General features: G+C 50.4%; 1 protein-coding gene across 1 annotated transcript in view; it reads right to left on the reverse strand.

The window, feature by feature from the left end:
* Positions 1 to 25719, reverse strand: part of SFXN5 (sideroflexin 5) — a 107759-nt gene that overhangs the window by 57806 nt on the left and 24234 nt on the right. Inside the window, 4 exon segments of the mRNA XM_053939917.1 lie at positions 2961 to 3014; positions 8607 to 8632; positions 10163 to 10217; positions 12504 to 12530. Of these exon segments, the coding sequence (XP_053795892.1) occupies positions 2961 to 3014; positions 8607 to 8632; positions 10163 to 10217; positions 12504 to 12530 (162 nt within the window).

The following is a 25719-nucleotide window of genomic DNA, read 5'->3' on the forward strand; positions in this document are numbered from 1 at the left end:
TCTGCTGGACTTCTCGGGCATGTTCATGTCAATAATGATTGTTTTGCATTCTTCTTTGTGGGAGGAGAGAATTGATGGGCTGTTGGTTTGACCAGTGTGGTTGGAGAGGTGGCAGTTCCATCCTCCAATCCACTGTCACTTTTGGAATTCTGTATATTGAGAGGTCAGAAATAAAACCTCCTGCTTTTCCTTCTTTTAGATTTTAGAGTGAGTGCGTGAGTTATTTCGTGCCATCTTAACACAGGCCTTCCTCAGACATCTCCAGGGATGGGGTCTCCACCACCTCCCTGGGCAGCCCCTTCCAATAATCCAACTGTGTGAAGAAATTCCTCCTGCTGTCCTGGCCAAATCCATGTGCAGTCAGGATGCAGCAGGAAGCCCAGTGCCTTTCCAGCAGGCACTTCCTGAGCTCCAAAGGCTCCCAGAGGGTCACAGGAGGCTTCTGAGGAGCAGGAGATGAGCAGATGGCCCAGCTAATGGACACACGTGGCATTAAACTGGCTGGAACAGAGCAGCTGTGGCTGCCCCTGAATCCCTGGAGTGTCCAAGGCCAGGCTGGACAGGGCTTGGAGCAGCCTGGGATAGTGGGAGGTGTCCTTGCCCACCTGGGGTGGAATGGGATGTGTGAGTTTGCTGCCTCAAGTTGGGCAACTCCTGGAGCAGTTCTGTGTCAGGAACGAGAGACACATTGGACTTTTTCAGTCTCCAGCTTCTGTTTGTTGTTATCTTATCAAAACTTCAGCACTGTCTGCACCAGACTGCGTGCAGGAAAAACAGCACAAAAATGGCCAACAGTCTCTTGGTCCAAGGCCTTTTAAGTCTAATCAAAAACTAAGCTGCCCAATTAAGAAGTGACACCTAGATTATTTTCCTTTCTAACCCAATAACTGACCCCTAAAAACCCACAACGCAGATTTTTCTGCCCAATTACAAGATACCACCCAAACCCAAGAAGAAGAAGGAAGAAGAAAAGAGAAGAAAGGAACTCGAGACAACACCCTGTACCCTCCATCTTAAACCCATCTATAACATACTAAAAATCCTAAAACCTAAATTTCTCACCCATGTGACACACTACACTACTCTCTACAATCTATTTCACACTTTTGTGGTCTCTGATTTACTTTGAAGCTTTGGAGGCCTTCTCCATGAATGAGGGTCAGTGTCAGTATTTTCCTGGGAGTCAGAGCCCCCCAGGGCAGACAGGGGGATGTTCCCCCTGCCCTGGGTTCCCACAGGGATGGGATTTAAGGTCCCTTCCCACCCAAACCAGCCTGGGATTCCATCCCAGATGTCCCTAAACAGGGCAGGTGAGCGGCCTCCAAAGCCCTGAGTGCCTCAGGATGTCCCAGCCCTCTCCTCCTCTGGGACAGCTCCCAGCCAAAGCCACCAGACCCCGAATTCCTGGCGCGGCTGTCCCGCCGTGCTCCCGGCTTCGCCGCCTTCCCCACGCTCCAGGCAGATCCCACTCTGCTCGGAGCCTTCCTGACTGCACAGCTCCCTCCCCACTCACAGTGCAGACAATAAAAAAGACATTTGCCACAGAAAGGAGGCTGAAAATAACTCGTTCCTTCCTTTCAGCTGGCGACGGAATCGCACTTGTGGTGTGTTTACTATGGATCTCTCCTTCCCGTGCCTGCTTCCTCCCCTTACTCTTAATTCCCAGAACTTTAACGGGAAATCACACCAGCACCTCCCTACACACAGATTGTTTCCCCCCAAAGCTCCTGCAGCAGACTCAGTGCAGGAGTCCTGGGCTTTGCTATGCACACCCATCCCCAAAATTCCTGGCCACAGGGCCTCCCATCATCCCCAGCCCTCCCAACATCCTTCCCCAAGGAAAATCCCAACTCCTTGTCCTCCCAAAGGCAGAGGGGTGAGTTTAGGGAGAACACCTCCATGGAAGAACCATTTACACGCAGACAAAACGGCTCCAAAAAGCTGATTTTTGCTGCTGGCCTGTTCTGCCTCTTCCTTGCCATGGCACAGGAAGGTGTGGGATGAAAAGGGGAGCCCAGATTTGTTTCCAGCCCCTTGCAGGCCTTTCCCTGAATGCATCCAGGCACATCCTGTCCCTAAAGCACAGCCTTGTAGGACATGTGTGTATTCTGTTCCCACCTGTCAGGGCTGGGGCAGTTCTCTGCTGTTCACTGGGCAGTTTTTTCTTTATCTCTCCCACAACCCATCCTCCCTCCAGGAGATCTCTGCTGTTAACAGGCCATTAATTATTAATTTTCTTCTGTTCATGGGCCATTGAGTCACAGTGATAAAATTCCATCATCCCATGGGGAGATGCTGTGCCCAGGGGAGGAGCCAAGCGTTCCTACCTGGATACAATCTGAGGCTTTGGGACACCACAGCAGCCTTTGCCCACTGCATTCCCAGAGGAGCAGCTTTCTGCCCCACTGCATTCCCAGAGGAGCAGCTTTCTTCCCCTCTGCATTCCCAGAGGAGCAGCTTTCTGCCCCACTGCATTCCCAGAGGAGCAGCTTTCTGCCCCACTGCATTCCCAGAGGAGCAGCTTTCTGCCCCACTGCATTCCCAGAGGAAGCCCAGGCCCATCTCCAGCAGCCCTGGAGCTCCAGAGGAAAACTCCAGCCTTGTCCAGGATCCTGCTCCAGCAGAAGCACAGCTGGCACTGCAGGAGGGCTGAGCCCCCATGGAATGGCACTGCTGCCACCAGCCTGACCCACAGCCTGCCAGGGCCTGCTCTGACTCTGGCAGGGTTGTTTTCATTTGTTTGTACTATTGCATTTGTATTTTTAATTTTCCTAGTAAAGAACTGTTATTCCTGCTCTCGCATCTTTGCCTGACAGCCTCCTAATTTCACATTATAATAATTCAGATGGAGAGGGGTTCCATTTTCCATTCCAGGGGAGGCTCCTGCCTTCCCTAGGAGACACCTGGCTTCTCAAACCAAGAGACCTCCCCACATTCCCACCCTTCCCAAGGAGCCTCACCTGCCAAAACACAGTGGAGGCCAGGGTCTGGTTGGGCAGGAGGAGACCAACAACCTGCAAGAGGAGAGATTCTCTCATTATTAAAGCATCCCTGGTTTGGTCTCCGTGCTTTTCCAGGCACGCAAACAGCCAAGCTGATTTCCAGGGACTTGAATAAATTATCCTCATTTCTGGCTTTATTTCATTCCCGTTATTTTTGTCATCCCAGTCGTTATCAGCCTCCTGTCTCTCCGTTCTCCAGGGGTGGAACTGGCTGATGTCGCTGCCCCTGGAAGCTCTGCACCTTTAATTACTGCTCGTGATACACCCTGAAAATCCCCTGGCAGCTGACCCTGCCCGAAGATCCCATTAAAACCCAAACAATTCCCCAATCCAGGTATTTCTGGAAGGAAACACAAACCCTGCACGGAGGCAAGAGTTCAAAGCTGTCACTACTGGCAGTGAACGGGGGGTTCTCCTCTTCCTTGGGCACATTCCCTGTTTGGGGCACCAGCAGAAAATCCCACTGGAACATCTGGGGACAGCAGAGCCACCTGGGAGCACTTTGCTCCTGTTTGGGAGCCCGGGATTTATTTTTAATCAAATTTATTTTAATTAATTAATCTTTTTTTGGCGTGTCACCGTCCCCCCGAGGCTCGGGGCAGCCCGGCCCAGCACATCTGGCCAGATGTTCGCTGCTGGGGCCTGCACTGGGATGCCAGAGGCCCTGCAAGGTCACCCCTGGCAGGACCTGAGGCCACACAGGTGTGTCCTGGGCCCGAGGTGTCCTTGGGCCATGCCTCAGGGCACCACGAGGACACTGCTCTGCAAATCCCACCTCTGACACACAAAACACCTGCCTTAGGGCCAGCCTTCCTGCTTTCAGGCAGTTTTTCTTGTTTTAGGGCCATTTTTCCTGGTTTAAGGCAGTTTTTCTTTTTTAGGACCATCTTTCCTGCTTTAGGGACATTTTTCCTCCTTTAGGGACATTTTTCCTGTTCTAGGGACATTTTTCACATTTTAGAGCTTTTTTTTTTTTTTTGTTTTAGGGCCATTTTTTACTGGTTTAGGGCAATTTTCCTGTTTTAGGGTAATTTTTCCTGGTTTAAGGCAGTTTTTCTTGTTTTAGGGCCATTTTTCCTGGTTTCAGGCCATTTCTCCTGCTTTAGGGCCAATTTTTCCTGGTTTAGACCATAAGAAGCTGAAGAAGAGGAAAGGGATGCAGGCAAGGGGATCCCAAGGGCCAGCCCAACAAACAGAGCCAGGACAAAGAATTCCCAGCAGGAATCAGGCAGGATAAGAGAGCCCTGCCATCCTTCCCTCCCTCCCTGTGCCCTGGACACCCCACAGTTCTGGAGGCGCTTTCTGGTTGCGAAACCCCACGGAATCAAAAGGTTGAGCAACTCCTTAACTCCGTCCATTTACTCCCCGGCCACTCGTGCCTCCGAAAGCCGCGAGCTCACCCCCCCCGCCCCCAGACCTTTCCCGGCGTTTCCACTCCGTTCATCCCCGGGAATTTGGGAAGGAATGGAAAGGAATGGAATCCTGTCCCGGGGCTGAGCCGGGGCCATCCCCACGGGCAGATCTCCACCGGGGACGCGGAGAAACGACACCAAACAAAAGGGGACGGCGCTTGGGCGGCCTCGTTCCATTCCCATCTCCTCTCCCTTCTCCTCCTCCTCCTCCAGCTTTTCCTCCCACTCTCGTGGAGTTGCAGGGACTTTGTTCTCTGGCCCGGAGCCAGCTCCCACTAATTTACGTCTCCGTTCCCCCACGCGGAGCTCGGCATTAATTAACGCAGCCCCAAACGAAGCCCCCCTAACCCCAACCCTAACCCTAACCCCCGGCGCCCCAAAACCAGCGGGATGACGAGGCTGGGGAGGAACAGGGCCAGGCAGAGGCTGGGGCTGAGCGCCGGGGGAAAATTCCGGCGGGAAAATAAATAAATAAAGAAAAAAAAGAGCACCCAAAATCTGTATGACTGAAAGAGGCACGTTTAAATGCAAACTCTCCATATGTGCAAGAGTCTGTCAAGAAATGTACAATTTCACTTTTAATTACTGTCAGGGGAAAAAATAACTAAAAAGGAAAACAAAATAAAAAAAAATTTAAAAAGAGCTCCTAAACACTGGCGAAAGCGTCAGCGACAGAATTTAATTGGTGGTCAGGTGTGAAGGGCCCTTGGTGGCCCCAAAGCCACCCCGTGGACATCAGGGAGCTCTGAGTGGCCCCAGCTCAACGCCCAAATCCTGCCTGAGGTGGGACGGTCACCCGCAGCCCCAAATTCCCACCCGGCTCTTCAGAGGGTCTCTAAAAGCTCACCCAGCCCCCGATTTTGGATGGCTGGGGGACATCAGGTACTGAAAGCTGAGGTGGCAGCAGGACTCTGCCCTCAAGGCCAGCTTTGAGCTGAATTTCCTAAAGGTGGATAAATCTTCCCCCACCCAGAGGAGGAAGCACCAGCCTGCTCCAGCTTTGCAGGGCAAGAATTCCAGGGGCTGGATCCTCTCCCTCCCGGGCTGGAAATGGGGAAAAGGGCAACGCCAAGCCCCGAGCACTCCCACAGAGCCCAGCCTGTCCCTCCCTGTGGCGGGGTCGGCCCCAAACCCGGCTCACAAGGGATGGAGAGGCCAAGCCCAGGGCAGGGCCACGGTGGGGAAGGAACGTTCCCGGGATTTGGGATTTGGAGGTGTCAGGGGAGCTGGCTGCCAAGATCCCATTCTTTCCCCAAAGCCTTAATCCCCAGCACAATGAGCTGCCCCGGACTGGATTATTCTGCAGGGGCTGCAGAGGGAAATACCCCGGGGAGGGGGGTGGCCCTAAACTGCTCATCCCCACCCCGCTCACGGCTCGGGGCGTGCGGCTGACCCCAAATCCCACCTGGGGACAGCGACAAATCCTCCTCGGGGACAAGGACGGCCCAGCCCGAGCCTCTCTTGAGGAAATCCCATCCCCCTTTGTGGAATACAAGACTCAAACTGTTTTTATGCTGGAGCAGGCTGCCAATTTTGTCACTAAATTTCACAGATCGATTGGCATAAATGTTACATTTTAATTTTAACATTTGAAACGTTTGGGGTTTTTTTTCTTTTTTTTTTTTTTTCTAAATGACAAGAGGTTCCAGTTTATCCTTTACAGCTCCTGAAATTGGGCTCATCTGACAGCTCTCGGCTCCTCTGACAGCTCTGGATTGGGGCCGATTTCATTGTCAATTTGATCGTTAACTCGTTTTTGTTTAACCTTTTCTTTTAAAATGCCCCACACAAAGTTCCCACCGAAGCTTTGCCCACCACAACAAACAGCAGCAGCCCCGCTGATCCCCCCCTTTGGGGTCACCAGCCCCCTTTGGGGTCACCAGCCCCCTTTGGGAAGGGTGACAACCCTGAGCCAGGCCTAGAGCGCCGCTGGGTTTAAGGAGATTAAATTTAGTGTATTCCTAACCATTTTAATGAACCAATAAGTTGAACCAGGAGCTGGTGGCTTTGAGGATAAAGTGACTCTTGACTCCAATTTTTTTTTGGGGGAAAGCGTGCCTCAGTTTCCCACAAAGCTGGGCTAAATTAATCCTTCCTGTTTGGATGAGGTGACGATGCAGCAGGAGGAGAACAGGCAGAATTCTCTCCCTTCTGCCTTTGGCCATGGAGAGCACCCAAACACTCCCAAAATTCCCAAAAACAAGGAGAAACCCGCCTCAGCCACAACCTCAGGAGGTTAATTAACCCAACCCCTATTCGAGGGTATTCATCTACTATTGAGGTTATTTATCTATTAATATATGGAGGTTATTTTTTATTAAATATCAGGTTATTGATGAATTAACCCAACCTCTGTCTGAGGTTATTTATCTACTATTGAGGTTATTTATTTATTCATATGGAGAGGTTATTTTTTATTATCTATCAGGTTATTATGAATTAACCCAGCCTCTGTTTAATTATCTACTATTGAGGTTATTTATTTATTTATTCATCTAGAGAGGTTATTTTTTATTAAATATCAGGTTATTGATGATAACCTCTGTTTGAGGTTATTTATCCATTTAACATCGTTCCCGCAGCCTCCTTCAGCACCTTCATCCTTCCCCTTTCCTCTTCATCTTTTTTGGGTTAATTAACCCAAACGAGGGCACACAGCACTGCCTGGCTGAGCTGGAGCTCCTCACGTTGGGAAGAGACCCTTAAACCACAGAAATGCAAAATAAAAGTGTCCAAAAATGAAATCTGAGGGTCGCAGGAGTTGCATTTTGCCAGCAACGAGTTCAGCTTTGCAGAGGGAAAGATGAAGGTGCTGAAGGAGGCTGTGGGAACGATGTTAAATGGATAAATAACCTCAAACAGAGGCTGGGTTCATTCATCCACAACCTGATATTTAATACAAAATAACCTCTCCATATGAATAAATAAATAACCTCAATAGTAGATAAATAACCTCGAGTAGGGGTTGGATTGATTCATCAATAACCTGATAGATAACAGATAAATAACCTCAATATATTAAAAAAATAAATAACCTCAATAGTAGACAATTAACCTCAAACAAAGGCTGGGTTAATTCATCAGTAAGCTGATATTTAATAAAAAATAACCTCAATATATTGATAGAGAAATAACCTCGATAATAGATAATTAACTCAAAGAGAGGCTGGGTTAATTCATCAATAACCCGATAGATAACAGATAAATAACCTCAATATATTAATAAATAAATAAATAACCTTGATAATAGATAATTAACTCAAAGAGAGGCTGGGTTAATTCATCAATAACCTGATAGATAACAGATAAATAACCTCAATATATTAATAAATAAATAAATAACCTCGATAATAGATAATTAACTCAAACAGAGGCTGGGTTAATTCATCAATAACCTGATACTTAATAAAAAATAACCTCTCTGTATGATTAAATAAATAACCTCAATAGCAGCTAAATAACCTCAAACAGAGGCTGGGTTAATTAATCAGTAAGCTGATATTTAATAAAAAATAACCTCTCTATATGATTAAATAAATAACCTCAATAGCAGCTAAATAACCTCAAACAGAGGCTGGGTTAATTCATCAATAACCTGATAGATAACAGATAAATAACCTCAATATATTAATAAATAAATAAATAACCTCGATAACAGATAAATAACCTGGAATAGGGGTTGGATTAATTCATCAATAACCTCAATAGATATAATAGATAATAACAGATAAATAACCTCAATATATTGATAGAAAAATAACCTCAATAATACATAAATAACTTATAAATACATAAATATCCTCAATACTAAATAAATATATAACCTCAGAGGTTGTGTTAATTCCTAAATAAATAAATAAATAGATAAATAACCTTAATATATTAATGGATAAAGCCCCCTTAATAACAGATAAATGCCCTCAACCAGAGGCTGGGATAATTCATCAATATTCTCATAGAGAATGGATAAATAACATCAATATTTGAACAGATAGACAACCTCAACAGCAGATCACCACCCTCAAATAGAGGTTGGGTTAATTCACCAATAACCTGATATTTAATAAAATAGATAAAAGCCCCTCAAGAACAGGAAATGGGGAAGGGGGGAATGCTGGGGGAATGGCACGAGCTGGAGTGTGCAGAATTGTGCTCAGAAATCATTTCCTGCTGCCCACAACCAAATACTTACGATGGGGGTTCCAAAGGGGATGTAACCTGTGGGGAAAAAAAAAAATAAATTAATGGATTTGAATAAATGTCCCAGTCTGGGGACTCCTGGCACAACCAGGTGCCCTCACACCCTGGGACATCCTGGAGCTCCACCTGATGCTCCAGCATCCTCCTGGTTTTCCCATCCTTTATTTGCTTTTCAAGCTCTCCAAAGTCTTTTCCTCAAATTTTATTGAGCACCACAGAAATCAGACGCTTCACATTTCCCCCCTGCTGCTGCTGCCAATTCCTGTGCTAATTATAATTCATCTCTCTGACTTCCACGAGAAGGTCTCAGAGCTTCTTCCCAATATTACAGAATTCACTTCCTGGATCCAATTTACCACCAAAAAGGGCAAAGACCTGAGAGGAGGCAAAATTTGGGAGTCAAATACAGGAGGGTCCTGGCTTCTCTCTGCCCCTTCACCCTGAGCATCATCCCCCAAAGCACTGAGCACAAACCCCCAACCCTGACAGCTTTCCCTGTGCCCAAATCAGGTGAAGATGTTGCACCCAAATCCATGGGAAAGGTCCTGTTTGTTTAAATAAATCCATTTATTTAAAGAGAAAAGCAGCAGGGCTGCACTGGCATTCCCAGAAGAGCTGCTGGGGACCTGAGCACAGGGGGGAAACCCCAAAGAGGGTTTTTTAATTTAATTTTTCATCATTAAACAGCTCATTAAGGCACAGAGAAGCTGATCCTCCCCAGAATCCCAGTGCTGGGGCTATAAGATATCATAACCCATGGAAAAACAGGGATCATCCCATTCTTTCCTGGGGAATGAACCCCCCCAGCCCCCTCCTCTTCATCCAGTGGGGATGGGTCACTGCTGACCTGTATTTTACACCCCTGGAGTTGTGGGCAGCAAGTTTTGCCATTTAGTGCAAAATCAAAATGCTCCCAATAGTGACAGATCCCTCAAAAATTCCAGAACAGGCTCTGGCTGGGATCCAGTTAAAATAGGAAGTGTCTGTCACCTCCATGAGGAAGGGAAAGAGAAAGGAGAAAGGAAAGGGGGAAGGAAAGGGGAAAAAAAGGAAGGAAAAAGGAGAAAGGAAAAAGGGAAAAGGGAAAGGAAAATGAAGGGGGAAAAGGGAAAAAAGGAAAAGGGAAAAGGGAAAAGGGAAAAGGGAAAAGGGAAAAGGGAAAAGGGAAAAGGGAAAGGAAAATAAAGGGGGAAAAGGGAAAAAAGGAAAAGGAAAAAGGGAAAAGGGAAAAGGGAAAAGGGAAAAGGAAAAGGAAAAGGAAAATGAAAAGGAAAAAGATGGAAAGGAAAAGGAAAAGGAAAAGGAAAAGGAAAAGGAAAAGGAAAAGGAAAAGGAAAAGGAAAAGGAAAAAGGAAAGGGGAATATTAAGCACTAAATCTCACAGTGGAATTTAGGATCCTCCTTTTCCTCTCCTGCAAAGGGATTTTGGTGTTGGAATTCCTTCCTGATCTTGGTCTAAATGTTGACAAGATTCAGTTCAAAAAGAGGAGACCCCCCCTCCCCGGTGTTTTATCCAAACCCAGGAGAAACGGGCGGGAGGAAGCGTACCTGACATTCGGAAAGGCATGAAGATGGTCTCGTTAGTGTCGGGGTGGATGATGGCCTGGAAGTGTCACCAGAGAGTCACCGCGAGGGCACGGGGCACAGCAGAGCCACCCCTCGCTCCCAACACCCCCCGAGACCACGGGGTCCCTGGAATTCCACCTGGGACCCTCCTCGCTTTCACCGAGGGCACTTTGGGCTCAGCAGCCCCCACAGAACCCCTCCCCAGCACTGCTTTCCCCTCTCCTGCAGTAATTAATGAAATGAAATTTAAAATTTACATTCAAGAGCATCAGTTAATCGTTTGGGAGGAAATCATTGACCCTCACATACAAAGAGTGGCTTTTTCTTGGCTCTGTGTCCCCAGAAGCCGCCCACAGCTGTACCTGAGCCCCAGGAAAGGCAGACGGAGGAGGGAAAAGGAAAATCATTTTCTGTCCCTGCCTTTTTTCCAGCACCTCCACTGAGGCTGAAATGTCCTGGGTAGGAAAAACGGGAAAAGCCCTGGCTCTGCCAGAGGGATGGGGAGGATGAGGAGAAAAACCCCTTTATCCTGCAGGGATAAAATCCCTTTATCCTGCAGGGAAAGCAAAGGGGTCACAGCGGAAACCCCGAACCCCCCGAGGCCCAAACACAGTGGGGGAATTCAGGTCAGAACCTTCTCCCCATCTCCAGGGGTGGATCCCATTCCAGAACCTTCTCCCCATCTCTATGTGTGGATCCCATTCCAGAACCTTCTCCCCATCTCTATGTGTGGATCCCATTCCAGAACCTTCTCCCCATCTCCAGGTGTGGATCCCATTCCAGAACCTTCTCCCCATCTCTATGTGTGGATCCCATTCCAGAACCTTCTCCCCCCTTCAGGTGTGGATCCCATTCCAGAACCTTCTCCCCATCTCCAGGTGTGGATCCCATTCCAGAACCTTCTCCCCATCTCCAGGCGTGGATCCCATTCCAGAACCTTCTCCCCATCTCCAGGTGTGGATCCCATTCCAGAACCTTCTCCCCATCTCCAGGTGTGGGTCCCATTCCAGAACCTTCTCCCCATCTCCAGGTGTGGATCCCATTCCAGAACCTTCTCCCCATCTCCAGGTGTGGGTCCCATTCCAGAACCTTCTCCCCATCTCTAGGTGTGGGTCCCATTCCAGAACCTTCTCCCCATCTCTATGTGTGGACCCCATTCCAGAACCATCTCCCCATCTCCAGGTGTGGATCCCATTCCAGAACCTTCTCCCCATCTCCAGGTGTGGGTCCCATTCCAGAACCTTCTCCCCATCTCCAGGCGTGGGTCCCATTCCAGAACCTTCTCCCCATCTCCAGGTGTGGATCCCATTCCAGAACCTTCTCCCCATCTCTATGTGTGGACCCCATTCCAGAACCATCTCCCCATCTCCAGGTGTGGATCCCATTCCAGAACCTTCTCCCCATCTCCAGGTGTGGGTCCCATTCCAGAACCTTCTCCCCATCTCCAGGTGTGGGTCCCATTCCAGAACCTTCTCCCCATCTCCAGGCGTGGGTCCCATTCCAGAACCTTCTCCCCATCTCCAGGTGTGGATCCCATTCCAGAACCTTCTCCCCCCTGCACGTGTGGATCCCATTCCAGAACCTTCTTACTGCACGTGTGGATCCCATTCCAGAACCTTCTCCCCATCTCCAGGTGTGGATCCCATTCCAGAACCTTCTCCCCATCTCCAGGTGTGGATCCCATTCCAGAACCTTCTCCCCTGCTGCTCCAGCTGGGACACCAACAGGCAGGTCCAGCCCTCCCTGGGTGGCCCCACAAGGGACACCCAAAAACCCCCACACAGGACCTGGATTTTCCAGGAATTCCAAGCTTGATGTGCCCCCACCGCTCCTCAGCCAGCCCTGGTGCCTCTGGAGACCCCAAGCTCCCTAAAAACCCTAAATCTGCTTTACTGTCAACAGCAGCAAAGCTCACTGCGCCCATTTTCACCACATTTCCCCCCAAATTTTCTGACAAGCCCAGGAGGCTGCACTGGAATGAACTGGGAAGGAGAAATCCATTCCCAAGGGATCTGGGACTGCAGGCAGGAAGGTACAGCACAGGCACAAACCTTCCCAAGGAACTGTCAAACTATTTGCAAAAAACTGGAGACAAGAAAGCTCTTGACTAGACAGGAAGGAGAAAATGAAGACATCAAAATATATAAATATATATATATATAAAAAAAAAAATCAGGCTCTTTGGTGGCAGAGTGTTCTCTGCATTTACATTTCCATGGGAAGGCAAAACAGCAACTGGCAAAGGGAATGAGGGAGGACAGGGAAAAGCAGCAACACTTGAAAATAATAAGGAAAATTGAAAGTATTTTTTAAAGTGTATTACCTGTTTGATTTTTTGAGCTCCCCACAGCTGGAAAAACAAAAGAGAACATTAAACGTGAAAAAAAAACAACCCAGTGTAGTTTTATCCCAAATATTAATCTTTTAGCTGCTGTTATAAACAAACTCAGGGGATTGGGACAAAAATCTCATTTTCTGCAGCCCACCAGGATGGATTTAAAGACATTTACACACCTGAGCTCCCTCACACCTGCGTGGGCAGCGAGGCCAGCAAGAGACGACATTAAACTTGTATTAAATGGGAAGAAAGAACAAGAGCAGCCAGACTTCAGAGCTTTACCAACCCCGAATTCTCTGCTGCACGCTGATCTCAAGGTAAATTTAGCACAGCCTCTCCCTGGATGAGCTTCCTGCGGAAATCCAGGAACAAAGGTGGGGCAAGCCCTGCAGGGAACGCGAGGAGCTCTTCAAATAAACCCTGGCCTTCCAAAAAAAAAAATGGAATAAACAGCCACCAGTTCTCGTTCGTAAATGCACCGAGGAATGCTCACGGGGAGGAAAAATCTCGCTTAAAACTCTCACTGTTGCCTCCTGACAGCTTCAAAACCCCCCAAATCTGGCTCCAAGTGCGGGGTTGGAGGAGGAAACATCCTCTGGGAGGTGCAGGAGCGGACGAGGAGGAGACGCCGAGCCCAGAGACAGCCCCGGGGTTCGCCCTTCCTTCTCCAAGGCAGAGGGGTTTCCTCCACAAGTGACACCTAAACCCAAATGATCACCTCCAGAGCACCCAAACGCTGGTGTGCACCACTCCAGGGAGGGGTGGGAAGCCAGGGCTCTGAAGTGCCCCAGCAGATGCTGGGTTTTGCTGTTACAAACCCGCGTTCAGCCCCGGCACCTCTGTCCGGGTTTGTTCTCCCCTCAAGGAGCTGCACAGCCACCCTTTAAGGTCCATTTCCATTCCAAACCCCACAAATTTCCTGCGAGCCAGGAGCCTGGCTGCTTCCCTGGCTGCTTCCCTTTGCCAATCTCTCCCCACCCTCGTGGCTCCTCTACTTCTCTCCAATTTGTCAACATCCTCTTGAGTGGAGGCCGCCAGGAAGCAGGGGAATTATTCCAAGGAGAGTTGTGCCGGAGCCAATCCCGGGGCAGGAGAACCTGGGGAGTTCTGCTCCTGCTGCTGCCACATCCCAGGATGGTGATGGCTCTTTTTGGCTCTTTTTGGCTCACGGTTCCCCCACCAAAACCCTCCCAGGTGCTGGGGCACAGCCTGCACGTCAGGTGTTCACCCTGCTGAGCTCAGCGTGTGAATCAAGCCTCGTCCTTCACCCCAGGGTTGTTGCCAATCCCAAATATAAATCCACTGAAATGCTGTTGGAATAAGGTAATTAATCTGCTAGAAATTGCATTAATTGACCCAGTGACACCAACAACCCCAAATTTCACTCCCAGCTCATCCCACGCTCCAAAATGAAGCTCTGTGATGAGGAACTGAAGATCTAAATGTCACACTCACACAGGAGCTGTCCTGAGGAAAACTTCCCTTCCTAAGGAAAATCACCATTCCCCCTTTCCCAGGTGGGAAACAGGCTGGGGCCTGAATCCCAGAACGCAAAGGGAAGGAGGCTCCACGCCCAGCCAGCCAGCAGCTCTGCCTGCCCACCAGCTGGAGAACTTCCACGGGGTACAGGGGGAATTCCTGGGGCTCCGGGAGCCTCCCCAGCACATCCCAGTGACCCCAGGGCCGCCCAGAGCTCCTTTGTGCGGGGTGGGAAACAGAACTGCGGGGTTTTCCTCTCCAACTGCAGGCACTGACACCAGCAAAAAGGAAGAGGGATGGTTTCTGAGCCAGCACGAGGGCTTTTTTGGTCAAATTCTCTAATTTCATTAATTGATCCCAATATTTATGCCTTTCCCCGCTGCAGTGCAAATATTGTTAGAACACGCGGTTTCATTACTTCTCCAAAGAGACTTCACAAGATGCACCTGATGAGTCACCTCAGGATTCTGCCAGCTCATTTTCACTTCTTTCTCCTCTAATTCCTGTTCTGTCTGCAGTGTTTTCCAGCAGCTCCACTCCCCTGACAGTCCTGCCAGCCCGGGGCTGCTTTGGAGAGCAGTCCGTGGTTTTGCTGGGATTTCATTCCCGCCCTCTCCGGCCCTCCTGGAGGAACAGCCACGCTCCCACCTCATCCACCCCGCTGGGAAACACCGGGGAATCTGCTCTGGAGCACAGGGAGCCACTCCAGATCCGTGCTGGGGTTTAGATTTCAGCCCAGGACGGCTGGGTGTGAGCAGCCTGGATCAGGAGGCTCTCCTGGCGTGGAGCATTTCCCTTGGGCGGCTCAGAGCCCCGCAGGGGGGCTTTGCCTCCGTTCAGTTCTGGGTGCTCAGGGGTGGGATTGCACCAGGGAAGACCAGAGGGCTGGAGCAGTGTTCTCCCAACGTTCCACTCTCCACCCAAGCAGGCAGGAGTGGCCACTTTTCTCCAGCCTGTGGCCACTGCAGCTGTCCCCTAGGTCAGATCAGGGGGAGACCACACGGGTCAGGTCGGGCTCTGCTTCCAGGAGAGCTCCCTCATGGACGGGCAGGAATCAGCTCCAGGCTGTTCACAAGTGCTCTCAGACCCACCTTTTCAGGACTCATGGAAGAGATTTCCACCCGTCCTTTCCCGGATTCTGATTTTTCTACAGTTTTTTTTTTTGAGGGAGAGTCACCACTTTTGCCACCACCTGTAGCAGATTGAAAGCCCTGAGCCCGGGGGTGCCAGCACAGGGAGGAGCTGGAGAGAGCCCAGAGGAGGCTCCAGGATGATCCCAGGGATGGAGCAGCTCTGCTGGGAGGAAAGGCTGGCAGAGCTGGGAATGTTCCCCTGGAGAAGGGAAGGCTCCAGGCAGAGCTCAGAGCCCCTTGCAGGGCCTGGAGGGGCTCCAGGAGAGCTGGAGAGGGACTGGGGACAAGGGACAGAGGGACAGGAGCCAGGGAATGGCTCCCACTGGGAAAGGGGAGATTGGGCTGGGATCTTTTGAAGGAATTGCTGGCTGGGAGGGTGGGGAGGGGCTGGGCTGGAATTCCCAGAGCAGCTGTGGCTGGCCCTGCATCCCTGGCAGTGCCCAAGGCCAGGCTGGACACTGGGGCTTGGATCCACCTGGGACAGTGGGAGGTGTCCCTGCCGTGGCAGGGTGGCTCTGGGTGGGATTGAGGTCCCTCCCACCCAAACCATTCCAGCATTCTGGGATTTTATGAACTCAGGAGCTGAGTTCAGTTATCCAGAAACATCACCTTAAATACCATGATGATGTTTAAGGCAGGGTCTCAAAGACCACCAGAATCTGAAGAGAACCAAAGCTGCGGTGAGGAGATGGAGACTGGAATAAATCTTGGGAATGGATGTGATCTTTGCTTGTCAGGACATTCATTAGCAATCCTTATTTAGCTGCAGAATTGCAGCTTAGATATAGTTAAAAAAAAAAAAAAAAAGAATTTATTTAAAGAATCCATCCAGCCCCAATCTCTTCTTCACCAACACCTGTCACTATAAAAACAGCACGGAGGGTTCCAGTTCTCCTTAATGGATGAACCTCCTCCTATTAAACACGGGAACATCCCACAGTCCTGCACTCAGAGACAGGAATTTATTTGTCACCCCCTCCATAAAAACCTCCTGCCTTATTTCGAATCCAAACGAATCCTCCTTCAGCTTAAAAGCACCTGGTGCCACCCTTTGAGAACTGCTGCTAAATCCATGGGTGCCTGCTCCAGCTATGCCAGCCAGGAATAAGTGCCTGGAGAAAAGCCCTTATTGATTAATCACTCATTAACCACTCAGAATGACAAGGCACAATTATAGACAAAGAACTAATTAGGAGTCACGGGGTAGATGAGCCCAACGAGGAGAGGCAAACCCAGGGGTGGAAGTCCTGCAGAGAGCCTTTAGCGGGCTCTGCCCGGGCTGGACTTTGCCCCGTTACACAACGAAACCCCTTTGTGAGGACGGGCTTGAAGAGGAAATCACTGCAAAACGACTATTTTGAGTTAATTGATTTCGCCCGTCCAGCCAGCTCCATTTCAAAAGCCGTTCCCTTCCTGCTCCACCAGCGATGTTCTCACCTTCCAGCAGGCCCCGCCCGCACCCAGGAAATGCAGATTTTAACGAGGTAACAGCCTGGAGTTTGCACCCCGTCAGGAGCTGCCAGTGGTTTCACACTCCGGGGCTGGTGAGGTTTATTAAAGCACAGCTCGGATCACCCAGCCCACGCTGAATTCCAAATATTGGGTGGTGCAGAACGTGGGATGCAGCCAGGCTCCTCCTGGAGCACACCATCTCCCTTCGCTGGGAGGGCAGCCTCCAATCCAGATGTGCTCCCCCAATAATCCCAGTTGTTTCATTGATTGAAATAAGGGGGGGGAAAAACCAGCCCAACTCCAGCTGCTCACAGATATGGAGCAGTCTGGCATTCCTGATAAACCTGGAAAACCAGATAACACCGTCCTATGGCTCTTCTTGTTCCTCACAGGAAACCTCCCCAGCGGAGATTTTGCAGCCCTGCTCCTAAAATCCTGGCATTAGGGAGGTTTTGGTTCTTCAGGACACGAAGCTCAACAGAGCTCACGAGTGGGATAAATCTCAAAGTTCATTTCTGCCCCTCCTGACACTGAAATGAGGCAGCACAGGGGGCACCTGAAGCCCCTCCTGGGTGCCAAAACTCCTTTGCCATTGTGAGCATTGTTGAGTCACCGAGCGGAATCAGAGAATCAGGGAATTGTTCAGGTTGGGAAAGATTTCAGACAATCACACCCAACCATCCCCAGCCCTGCCAGGGCCACCACTGCCCAGGTCCCCAAGTGCCACATGCACAGGGCTTTGAAATCCCTCTAGAGATGGGCACTCCAAACCTCCCTGGGCACTTCCAATGTTTCACCACCTCTTCCAGGAGGAATTTCCCCAGTGCCCACCCCGAGGCTCCCCTGAGGCCGTTCCCTCTCCTCCTGTCCCTGTTCCCTGTTCCCAGCCCAACCCCCCGGCTGTCCCCTCCTGGCAGGAGCTGTGCAGAGCCACAAGGTCCCCCCTGAGCCTCCTTTGCTCCAGGCTGAGCCCCTTCCCAGCTCCCTCAGGAATTCTCCAGCCCCTTCCCAGCTCCCTCAGGAACTCTCCAGCCCCTTCCCAGCTCCGTTCCCTGCCCTGGCCATGCTCCAGCTCCTCCAGGGCTCTCCAGAGCTGCCCCAGCACTGGAGGTGCCCCAGCAGTGCCAGCACAGGGATGGGCACTGCCCCGGCCCTGCTGATTCCCAGCACCAGGAGCTGCTGCCAGATCCCAAACCAAGAGTGGGTGGAACCAGAATCGAGTCCCCACGGATAAAATCAGCTCTGAAATAACACGGTGCAGCCTCCCAGCACTCAATAAACATTAACTAATTAATCCTCCCAGCACTCTCCTGGAAAGGCTTCAGCAGAGTGAGAATCATTCACTGAAAGCCATCGTTGCACCAGGTCTGGAGGAGGACGTGGATAGCACTGGAATCATGGGCTGGTTTGGGTTGGATGGCACCTTTGGAGGTGCCCAACCTCTCCCTGGGCTCCCTGATCCAGCTCAGGTTGCTCCAGATCAGATTTGATTCATCTCATTTTAGCCACACCAAGCTGGCAGGTGTAATCAGCTCTGTCACCGGGACGTGACTTGGGATGAGCTCCCTAAATCCCGGGCTGGTGGGACCAGACAAAGCCGGTCTGAGGCTGAGGAGGAGCAGCAGGAGCAGCACCCGGGGACCAGGGAGGCTCCTTTGAGGTGCCTTTGCAGCTCCCTCCGTGCCTTTTGTCCTACAGTGACGCCTGAACCCCGCTCACCTCGGTGACACCGAGAATACTCCCACGGCAGAGGGTGGAAAACCCAAGCCCAACCCTTGGCCAAAAAAGGGGCACTTTCCTGCCAAGAAAAGGGAGCAGCAGGACAAGGACACATCCCGGGTCTATCGCATCCTGCGGGAGACCAGAGGGGGGGAAAATTACAGTTTACTGCAAATGGACCTCTTCGCTCTTCATCAACACTGTCAGGAAAAGCCATTATTCCCCAAAAGGGAGGCTCTTAGTCCCTGATGGATTCATTGTCCTCTGCTGCGGCTGCGGCGGCGTGAGCGGCTCTCCCCGCTGCTAACCTGATTGAGGCAAGAACACAGCAATAAATACGTGCCCATTAAGCCGCCGAGCCTCTTTTCACTTCACCGATCCTAATGGGGGAGAAACGAGACAGTTTCAAAACAGCGAGTTGCCAAGAGTGCGCTCGGAGCGGCTGAGGAGTGAGAAGTCACAAGTGACACAGCACGGCTCAGGCTCCGCCAACGCGCGCAGGAAGGGGCTGGCTGGAGAACAGCGAGTGTCTGTCTCCAAGGGACCTCTGCACAAAGCTGCCTGCTTCACATCGCCCGCGGGGCGGCTATTTTTAATTTTTTTCCCGTTTTTTTTTTTTTTGTTTTTTTCCTCCTCTCCCCCTGATGCCGAGGGGTGAAGCTGAGGGTACAAAGCGATGGAGCTGGGTCGCCGCTCGTGTTCGCTCACAAATGGGTGCTCTTGCATTTTTGGCAGGAGGCGCGGGTAAACACGCACCGAAATGACCGGGCAGGATCCCAGCAGCAAAGCCGGGGAGCTGTGACCTCCCCAGGTCCCTCTCCAGCCCATGATCCTACAGCAAGGAAGGAGAGGTGGATCAAAAACCCTAAACCCGGTGTCTGGTGGCTGCAAGGATTTTAGTCAGCCAAGATCCGCAGCTCAGGGTGTTTATTGCTGGTTTTATGATCCCTGGATCAATTTCCAGCCTCCACTTCAGGTTTATTGTTGATTATTTACCAATAAAAATTGTATCTAAATAGAAATTTCACAGAAATAAATAGAAATTTGATAGAATTTTATCTTTTATCCCCCCTTCAGCAGCTCCAGCTGGTTCCTGTTCGGGCACCACAGCCCCACCAGCCCTGATCCCCCGTCCCATCCCTCACCCTGCACGGAGAGCAGGCAAAACACGAGGCAGAAAAGGAAGGATTTTGGGAAGAGGGGGGAAGGGAGCCGAGTTTTTATTAAGCTCAGCTCCCTGAAGCAGCCAGCTGTGCCAGTGCAAGGCTCGGGAGGTGGGAACACATGGCCGGGAGAAGGAGGCAGAGCCGTGGCACTGCTGGCACTGCCAGGGCTTCACACCTCCCTCCCCATAGTCTGGGCACGGAGCAAAGCCGTGCCAGCTCACATCTGAACTCCGGCGGGGAAAAGAGACAGGGGCAGGCAGCACCTTCCTCTGCCCGAGCACCGGCACCTCTGCCACACCGAGGGGAGCCCCTCGCTAATGAGCTGCATTCCGTTAATCAGCTGCTTGTTGTGATACACGAGGAATGCCATGGCCGACTCTCACAATTAAAAGGCAAATGTCATGTACATGTTCAAGAGAGAATTAATAGAGAGAAGTATATATATGTTTAATAGAAAATTAATAGAGAAGTAAATACATGTTCAATTGAGAATTAATAGAGAGAAGTATATATATATATGTATATGTTCAATAGAGAGAAATATATATATATGTAAATGTTTACAGAGAATTAATAGAGAGAAGTATATATATATATGTATATGTTCAATAGAGAATTAATAGAGAGAAGTATATATATATGTAAATGTTTACAGAGAATTAATAGAGAGAAGTATATATATATATATGTATATGTTCAATAGAGAATTAATAGAGAGAAGTATATATATGTTTAATAGAAAATTAATAGAGAAGTAAATCCATGTTCAATAGATAATTAATAGAGAGAAGTATATATATGCATATGTTTAATAGAGAATTAATAGAGAGAAGTATATATATATGTATATGTTCAATAGAGAATTAATAGAGAGAAGTATATCTATGTGTATATATTTAATAGAGAAATAATAGAGAGAAATATATATATGTTTAATAGAAAATTAATAGAGAAGTATACATATATGTATATATGTTTAATAGACAATTAATAGAGAAGTATATATATGTTTAATAGAGAATTAATAGAGAGAAGTATATATATGTATATATGCTTAATAGAGAATTAATAGAGAGAAATATATATATATAAACATATATATATGTATATATGTTTAATAGAGGATTAATAGAGAAAAGTCTATATATATATGTTTAATAGACAATTAATAAAGAGAAGCCTATATATGTATATATGTTTAATAGAGAATTTATAGAGAAGTCTATATATATATGTTTAATAGACAATTAATAGAGATAAGTATATATATGTATATATATTTAATAGAGGATTAATAGAGAAAAGTCTATATATATTTATATATGTTTAATAGAGAATTAATAGCGAGAAGTCTATATATATATATATGTATATACGTTTAATAGAGAATTAATAGAAGTTTTACAGATTTATAGTTGGGATTTACCCCCCTTGCATTGTTCTCAGGGGTGGCCTGGGTTTGGGACATTCGGGAGGACATTTGGTTTGTTACTATGGCAACAGCTGACCGCCAATCAAGATTTAAGGAAGTAAACTCCAGCACTGGACAACAACGAGGAGTCCATGGACAGAACTTTGGGAGGGGCTAAAGGGTTAAAAGGCAAAACCTCCATTGTGTGTCTGAGCACATGGTGGGGAAAAGTCCTTTGCTCCCAGCGCTGTAACATTTTCTCTACTCCGCGTATTTTTTATCAGGTTTTAATAAAGCTTTTAATTTTTTTTGCAAGCGAGTAGCATTTCTCACAACTTCATTAACGAGCTGCGCCTTTAAACCTCTCGCTGGCATTAAAAAAAACCCCAAAGCTCGCAGGGGAAAAGCTTCTCTCCCCCTGCAGAGCCCCCCCAGCCGCCGCTGCTGTGCGGCTCTTTGCCTCTCTCTGCTGGCAGCAGCACCGAGAGGAGCCAGCCCGGCATGGGGACAGGGACAGGGGGCGAGGGACCTCACTCTGCATTCCCTGCACTGCGCCCCACTGCTTGCTGAGGTGCTACAGTTACAGGGTGGGGCGGCAGGAACCTGCGAGCGGGGGAAATCAGGGCTCTGATGCCAATTCCCGGCAGCTTTCCAGCATCCTGGGCTGCTGCTGGGCGAGACTCGGAGCACTGGTATTAAACCAGGAGCTCGGCAGCTCTTCCTACCCTTTCCTACAATTTCTGAGGCCAAAATTCAGCCTGCAAGGGGAAGGAAGCGCAGTTCAAACGCGGAATGACTGCAGGGAACTCTAAGAAAATGAAAGTATTCCGGGGGAAGAAGTGATGAACAAACCTGAAGTTCATCACGAAACCCCCCCAGTGCTGATACCCACCTGCAAATCTCCCAGGGCAGATCTTCGGCGCCCAAACCCTGAGCACACACCCAAGGTTCCTCAGCCTTGCAAAGGGTTTTTCTGGAGCACAAAACCCCAGGAGAAGCAGCTGTGCCATGAAGAGGAAGGATTTCAGTCCCTCTGGGGCTGGTAGCCACCGAGTGCTGCTTCCCTCAACCTTCACCAGTGCTGCCCAGCCAGCACCAGTCTGCTCCCCCAGTCTGTGCTGGGCTCTGGGATGGGGTGGGAGAGGGACTCACACACTCAGAGGACTCAGATGCAACCCCACAAATTCGTGGGATAAAGGACAAAAGCCACATCATCACGCCCTGCAGTTGGCACAGCCTTTTGGTTTGAGGCTAAACACCAAGGTGCCCAAAACAGGGAAAAGGCCGCGTTCAAGCAAGCTGGCTCTTGCTCCTTGCTCACCTGGTGTTTTACAGCCCCTGCTTCCAGGGCAGAAACCATTGCCTGAAATGAAAGCTTTTCCCTCCAGCGGAGATTCCCTCCAGGAGGCACTTTGGGAATTGCCTGCCCTGCCTGCACTTGGAATTGGATCTGTTACAGTCTCCACCTTCTGCTGCAAATTGGCTCCCAGAGCCCTCGCGTGTGTCATTTGCACCTTCCCACTCGCAGCAGCCACCGGGGCTCTGGGGACAGATCCTGCCAGCCCCGGGAGCGGCCACGGAGCGGCGGGAACGGGCCTGGCATGGGGACAGCGGGACAGGGACAGGGACAGGGACAGGGACAGGACAGCGGGACAGGACAGCAGGGACAGGGACAGCGGGACAGGGACAGTGGGACAGGGACAGGACAGCAGGGACAGGGACAGGACAGCAGGGACAGCAGGACAGGGACAGGGACAGGGACAGCGGGGACAGGGACAGGGACAGCGGGGACAGGGACAGGACAGCAGGGACAGCAGGACAGGGACAGGGACAGCGGGACAGGGACAGGACAGCAGGGACAGGGACAGGACAGTGGGACAGGGTCAGGAAGCAGGGACAGGGACAGGGACAGCGGGACAGGGACAGCGGGACAGGGACAGCGGGGACAGGGACAGGACAGCAGGACAGGGACAGGACAGCAGGGACAGCAGGACAGGGACAGGGACAGGACAGCGGGACAGGGACAGGACAGCAGGACAGGGACAGGGACAGGACAGCGGGACAGGGACAGGAGGACAGGGACAGCAGGACAGCGGGGACAGGGACAGGACAGCAGGAACAGCGGGACAGGGACAGCAGGACAGGGACAGCGGGACAGGGACAGGACAGCAGGGACAGGGACAGGACAGTGGGACAGGGACAGCGGGACAGGAACAGGGACAGCGGGACAGGGACAGGGACAGCAGGACAGGGAGGGACCCTCAGCACATCCCAGTCCCAGTCCCTGCGGAATTCTGGCTGAGGTGCCCTGGGACCACTTAAAGGAGCAGCCTGGGACAGCGGGAGGTGTCCCTGCCATGGCAGGGGTGGCACTGGGTGGTCCTTAAGGTCCCTTCCAGGGAAACCTTCAAGGATTCCGGGATTCCGTGGTGAAATGAGGAGCACAAAGTACAAAGAATGGAGGGATCTTTATGGAAGGGCAATAACAGGGCCAGGAGCTGCTCCAGGGCTGGAGCCAGGCTGGGAGAGCTGGGAATGTTTCCCTGGAGAAGGGAAAAATCCAGGGAATGCTCAGAGTCCCTGAAGGGGCTCCAGGAGAGCTGGAGAGGGACTGGGGACAAGGGACAGAGGGACAGGAGGCAGGGAATGGCTCCCACTGGGAAAGGGGAGATTGGGCTGGGATCTTGGCAAGGAATTGCTGGCTGGGAGGGTGGGGAGGGGCTGGGCTGGAATTCCCAGAGCAGCTGTGGCTGCCCCTGGATCCCTGGCAGTGCCCAAGGCCAGGTTGGACACTGGGGCTGGGAGCAGGCTGGGATGGTGGGAGGTGGCTCTGGGTGGGATTTGAGGTCCCTTCCCACCCAAACCATTCCATGAATCAATACCTGCAGAGCTGGAACAGGTGGTGCACAAATGACAACTGGAGCAGCTTCTCCATCAGCACAAATCCTCCACATTTCCTTTCCCTCCTCACCTCCCCCCTCAGGACCCTGTTTTTGGGACAGGAGGATGGGAGGGGACGCAGGGAGCAGCAGCTGCCACTGCACCTCACCCTCTGCAGGAGCCCCAGGGGGACAGACAGGAGCAGGGAGGAGGAATTTCACCAAGCCCCACCATTCTCTTGGGCTTCCCACAGCAAAAATTTCTAAATGTCTAAAACTTCCCAGCCCTGCTAACAAACAGATGTTGGTTCCACCAAACATTTCTGGATCCACAGAGTTCCATCACCCAAATTCACCTCCCCAAGGCCATCAGGGGCTTTCTCCCCTGAACAGCTTCTCTAATCCTCCTCAAATATTTAACCCAAACAACCAAGAGAGCAGAAAACCACCCCAAGCAGGTGCAACTACCAAAGACAACTTTTCATTTCAAGAAAAATTAGGAAATCCTAAGAGCCTGCTGTAGAGGGGCATTAATGACAGTGTGGGGTATTCCCACTGCACAGAATGTTTGGGGTTGGGGGCATTTTAACAAACACTCAGCTGCATATTTCATTTAAAAAAAAGCCTGGCTTTTAAATATTTGAATAAAAACTCGAGGAAATAAGCTCAGCTGAAGAAATGGAGTGTGTTTTCTTGCTCCCCTGAATAAATACTGATCAAGCAGCTCTTTCTCCTCTGTTTTGCTGACCACATAGTTGATACAGGCAGGCTGAAAATCCTGTTTTTAAAACGTCTTTCTAATGTAGGAATAAGCCCCACAGCCCCCCTCAACAAGGAGCTCTCAGCAGTGCAGCAGCTATCGACAGGTGGAGAGATCAATTCTTCATTTTTGCTAATGAGGCCCCAGAAATGGCTTTTTCCCACCTTGAGTTAATGGGCACTTGGCCGAGCAGTGAAATCCAGTTCAGGAGGAAGAACGGGAGCCTCTGGGAGGGTGGAGAGGCTTGGAAGGGGCAGAGCTGCAGGAGCTGGCACTGCTGCTGTCCAGTGCTCCAGCATTTCTTCTGGAAACCGCCTCAGAGACGGTCCTGGGCAAGCGCCGCGAGCACAATCGCAGCTCTTGAGAGGTTTTTTTTAATCTTTAGATAGCCCATAACTGTTCCATTCCAGCTCATTTGGAAAAATCTGCCTGGGAAACGCAGCAGAGCAAGGCTGGTTCCACCAGAACCCTGTCAAGAAGCTGCGTGTGGAGGAGCTGCTTGCTGTGACATAGCTTTAGGCTCTGTGTTTTCCACTCCTCATGTGGTGAAACCATCCCAGGCGGCTGGGATGCTGCAGCTCCTGCCACCCTCGCCGTGGATTTCTGAATGAGCGGCGCAGGGATTCGAGCTCTGTCAAACGCTGCTCCACCAGGGAGCCTGAGCCGGGAGCTTGCTGAAGAGCTCTGTCAAAACAACTCGTCTGCCTCATCTCCGAGCTGCTTCCTCACGGGGCTGGGGCGGGGGGGGAGCGCTGGTTTTTTGGAGAATTAAGGTGCCTCAAGCCCGCCCAGGTGGTTTTGGAGCCTTTGAGGGGATCGTGGCCCTCGCTCAGCCCGCTCGGGGGGCTCTGTGTGCCCCCAGGGCAGCGGTTCTGAGCGGGACACAGCAGCCACGAGCTGCTTGGCTCTCACAGTTAAAGGCAAAGCCTCCATTGTGTGCATCAGCACAGGGTGGGAAAGAGCCCTCTGCTCCCTCCGCCTTCCGCCGTGTTTTTGACCAGGTTTCGCCAAAGCTTTTACATTTTTGAAAGTGGGCAGCGTTTCTCACACGAGGGGTTCAAGCAACCAAGCAGGAAGCAGTTCTTGAAGGAGATAAAGCCAATTCTGCCTGGAGATCAGTGAAGAGCCACCCAGCCTTTCTGACAAGCAACTACTGCGGTTTATCCTGGCTCAGACTCCGTGTTCCTGGGTCACAGCTCCAA

This window comes from Vidua chalybeata, chromosome 4, assembly GCF_026979565.1.
Source record: "Vidua chalybeata isolate OUT-0048 chromosome 4, bVidCha1 merged haplotype, whole genome shotgun sequence".
Classification (NCBI taxonomy): domain Eukaryota; kingdom Metazoa; phylum Chordata; class Aves; order Passeriformes; family Viduidae; genus Vidua; species Vidua chalybeata.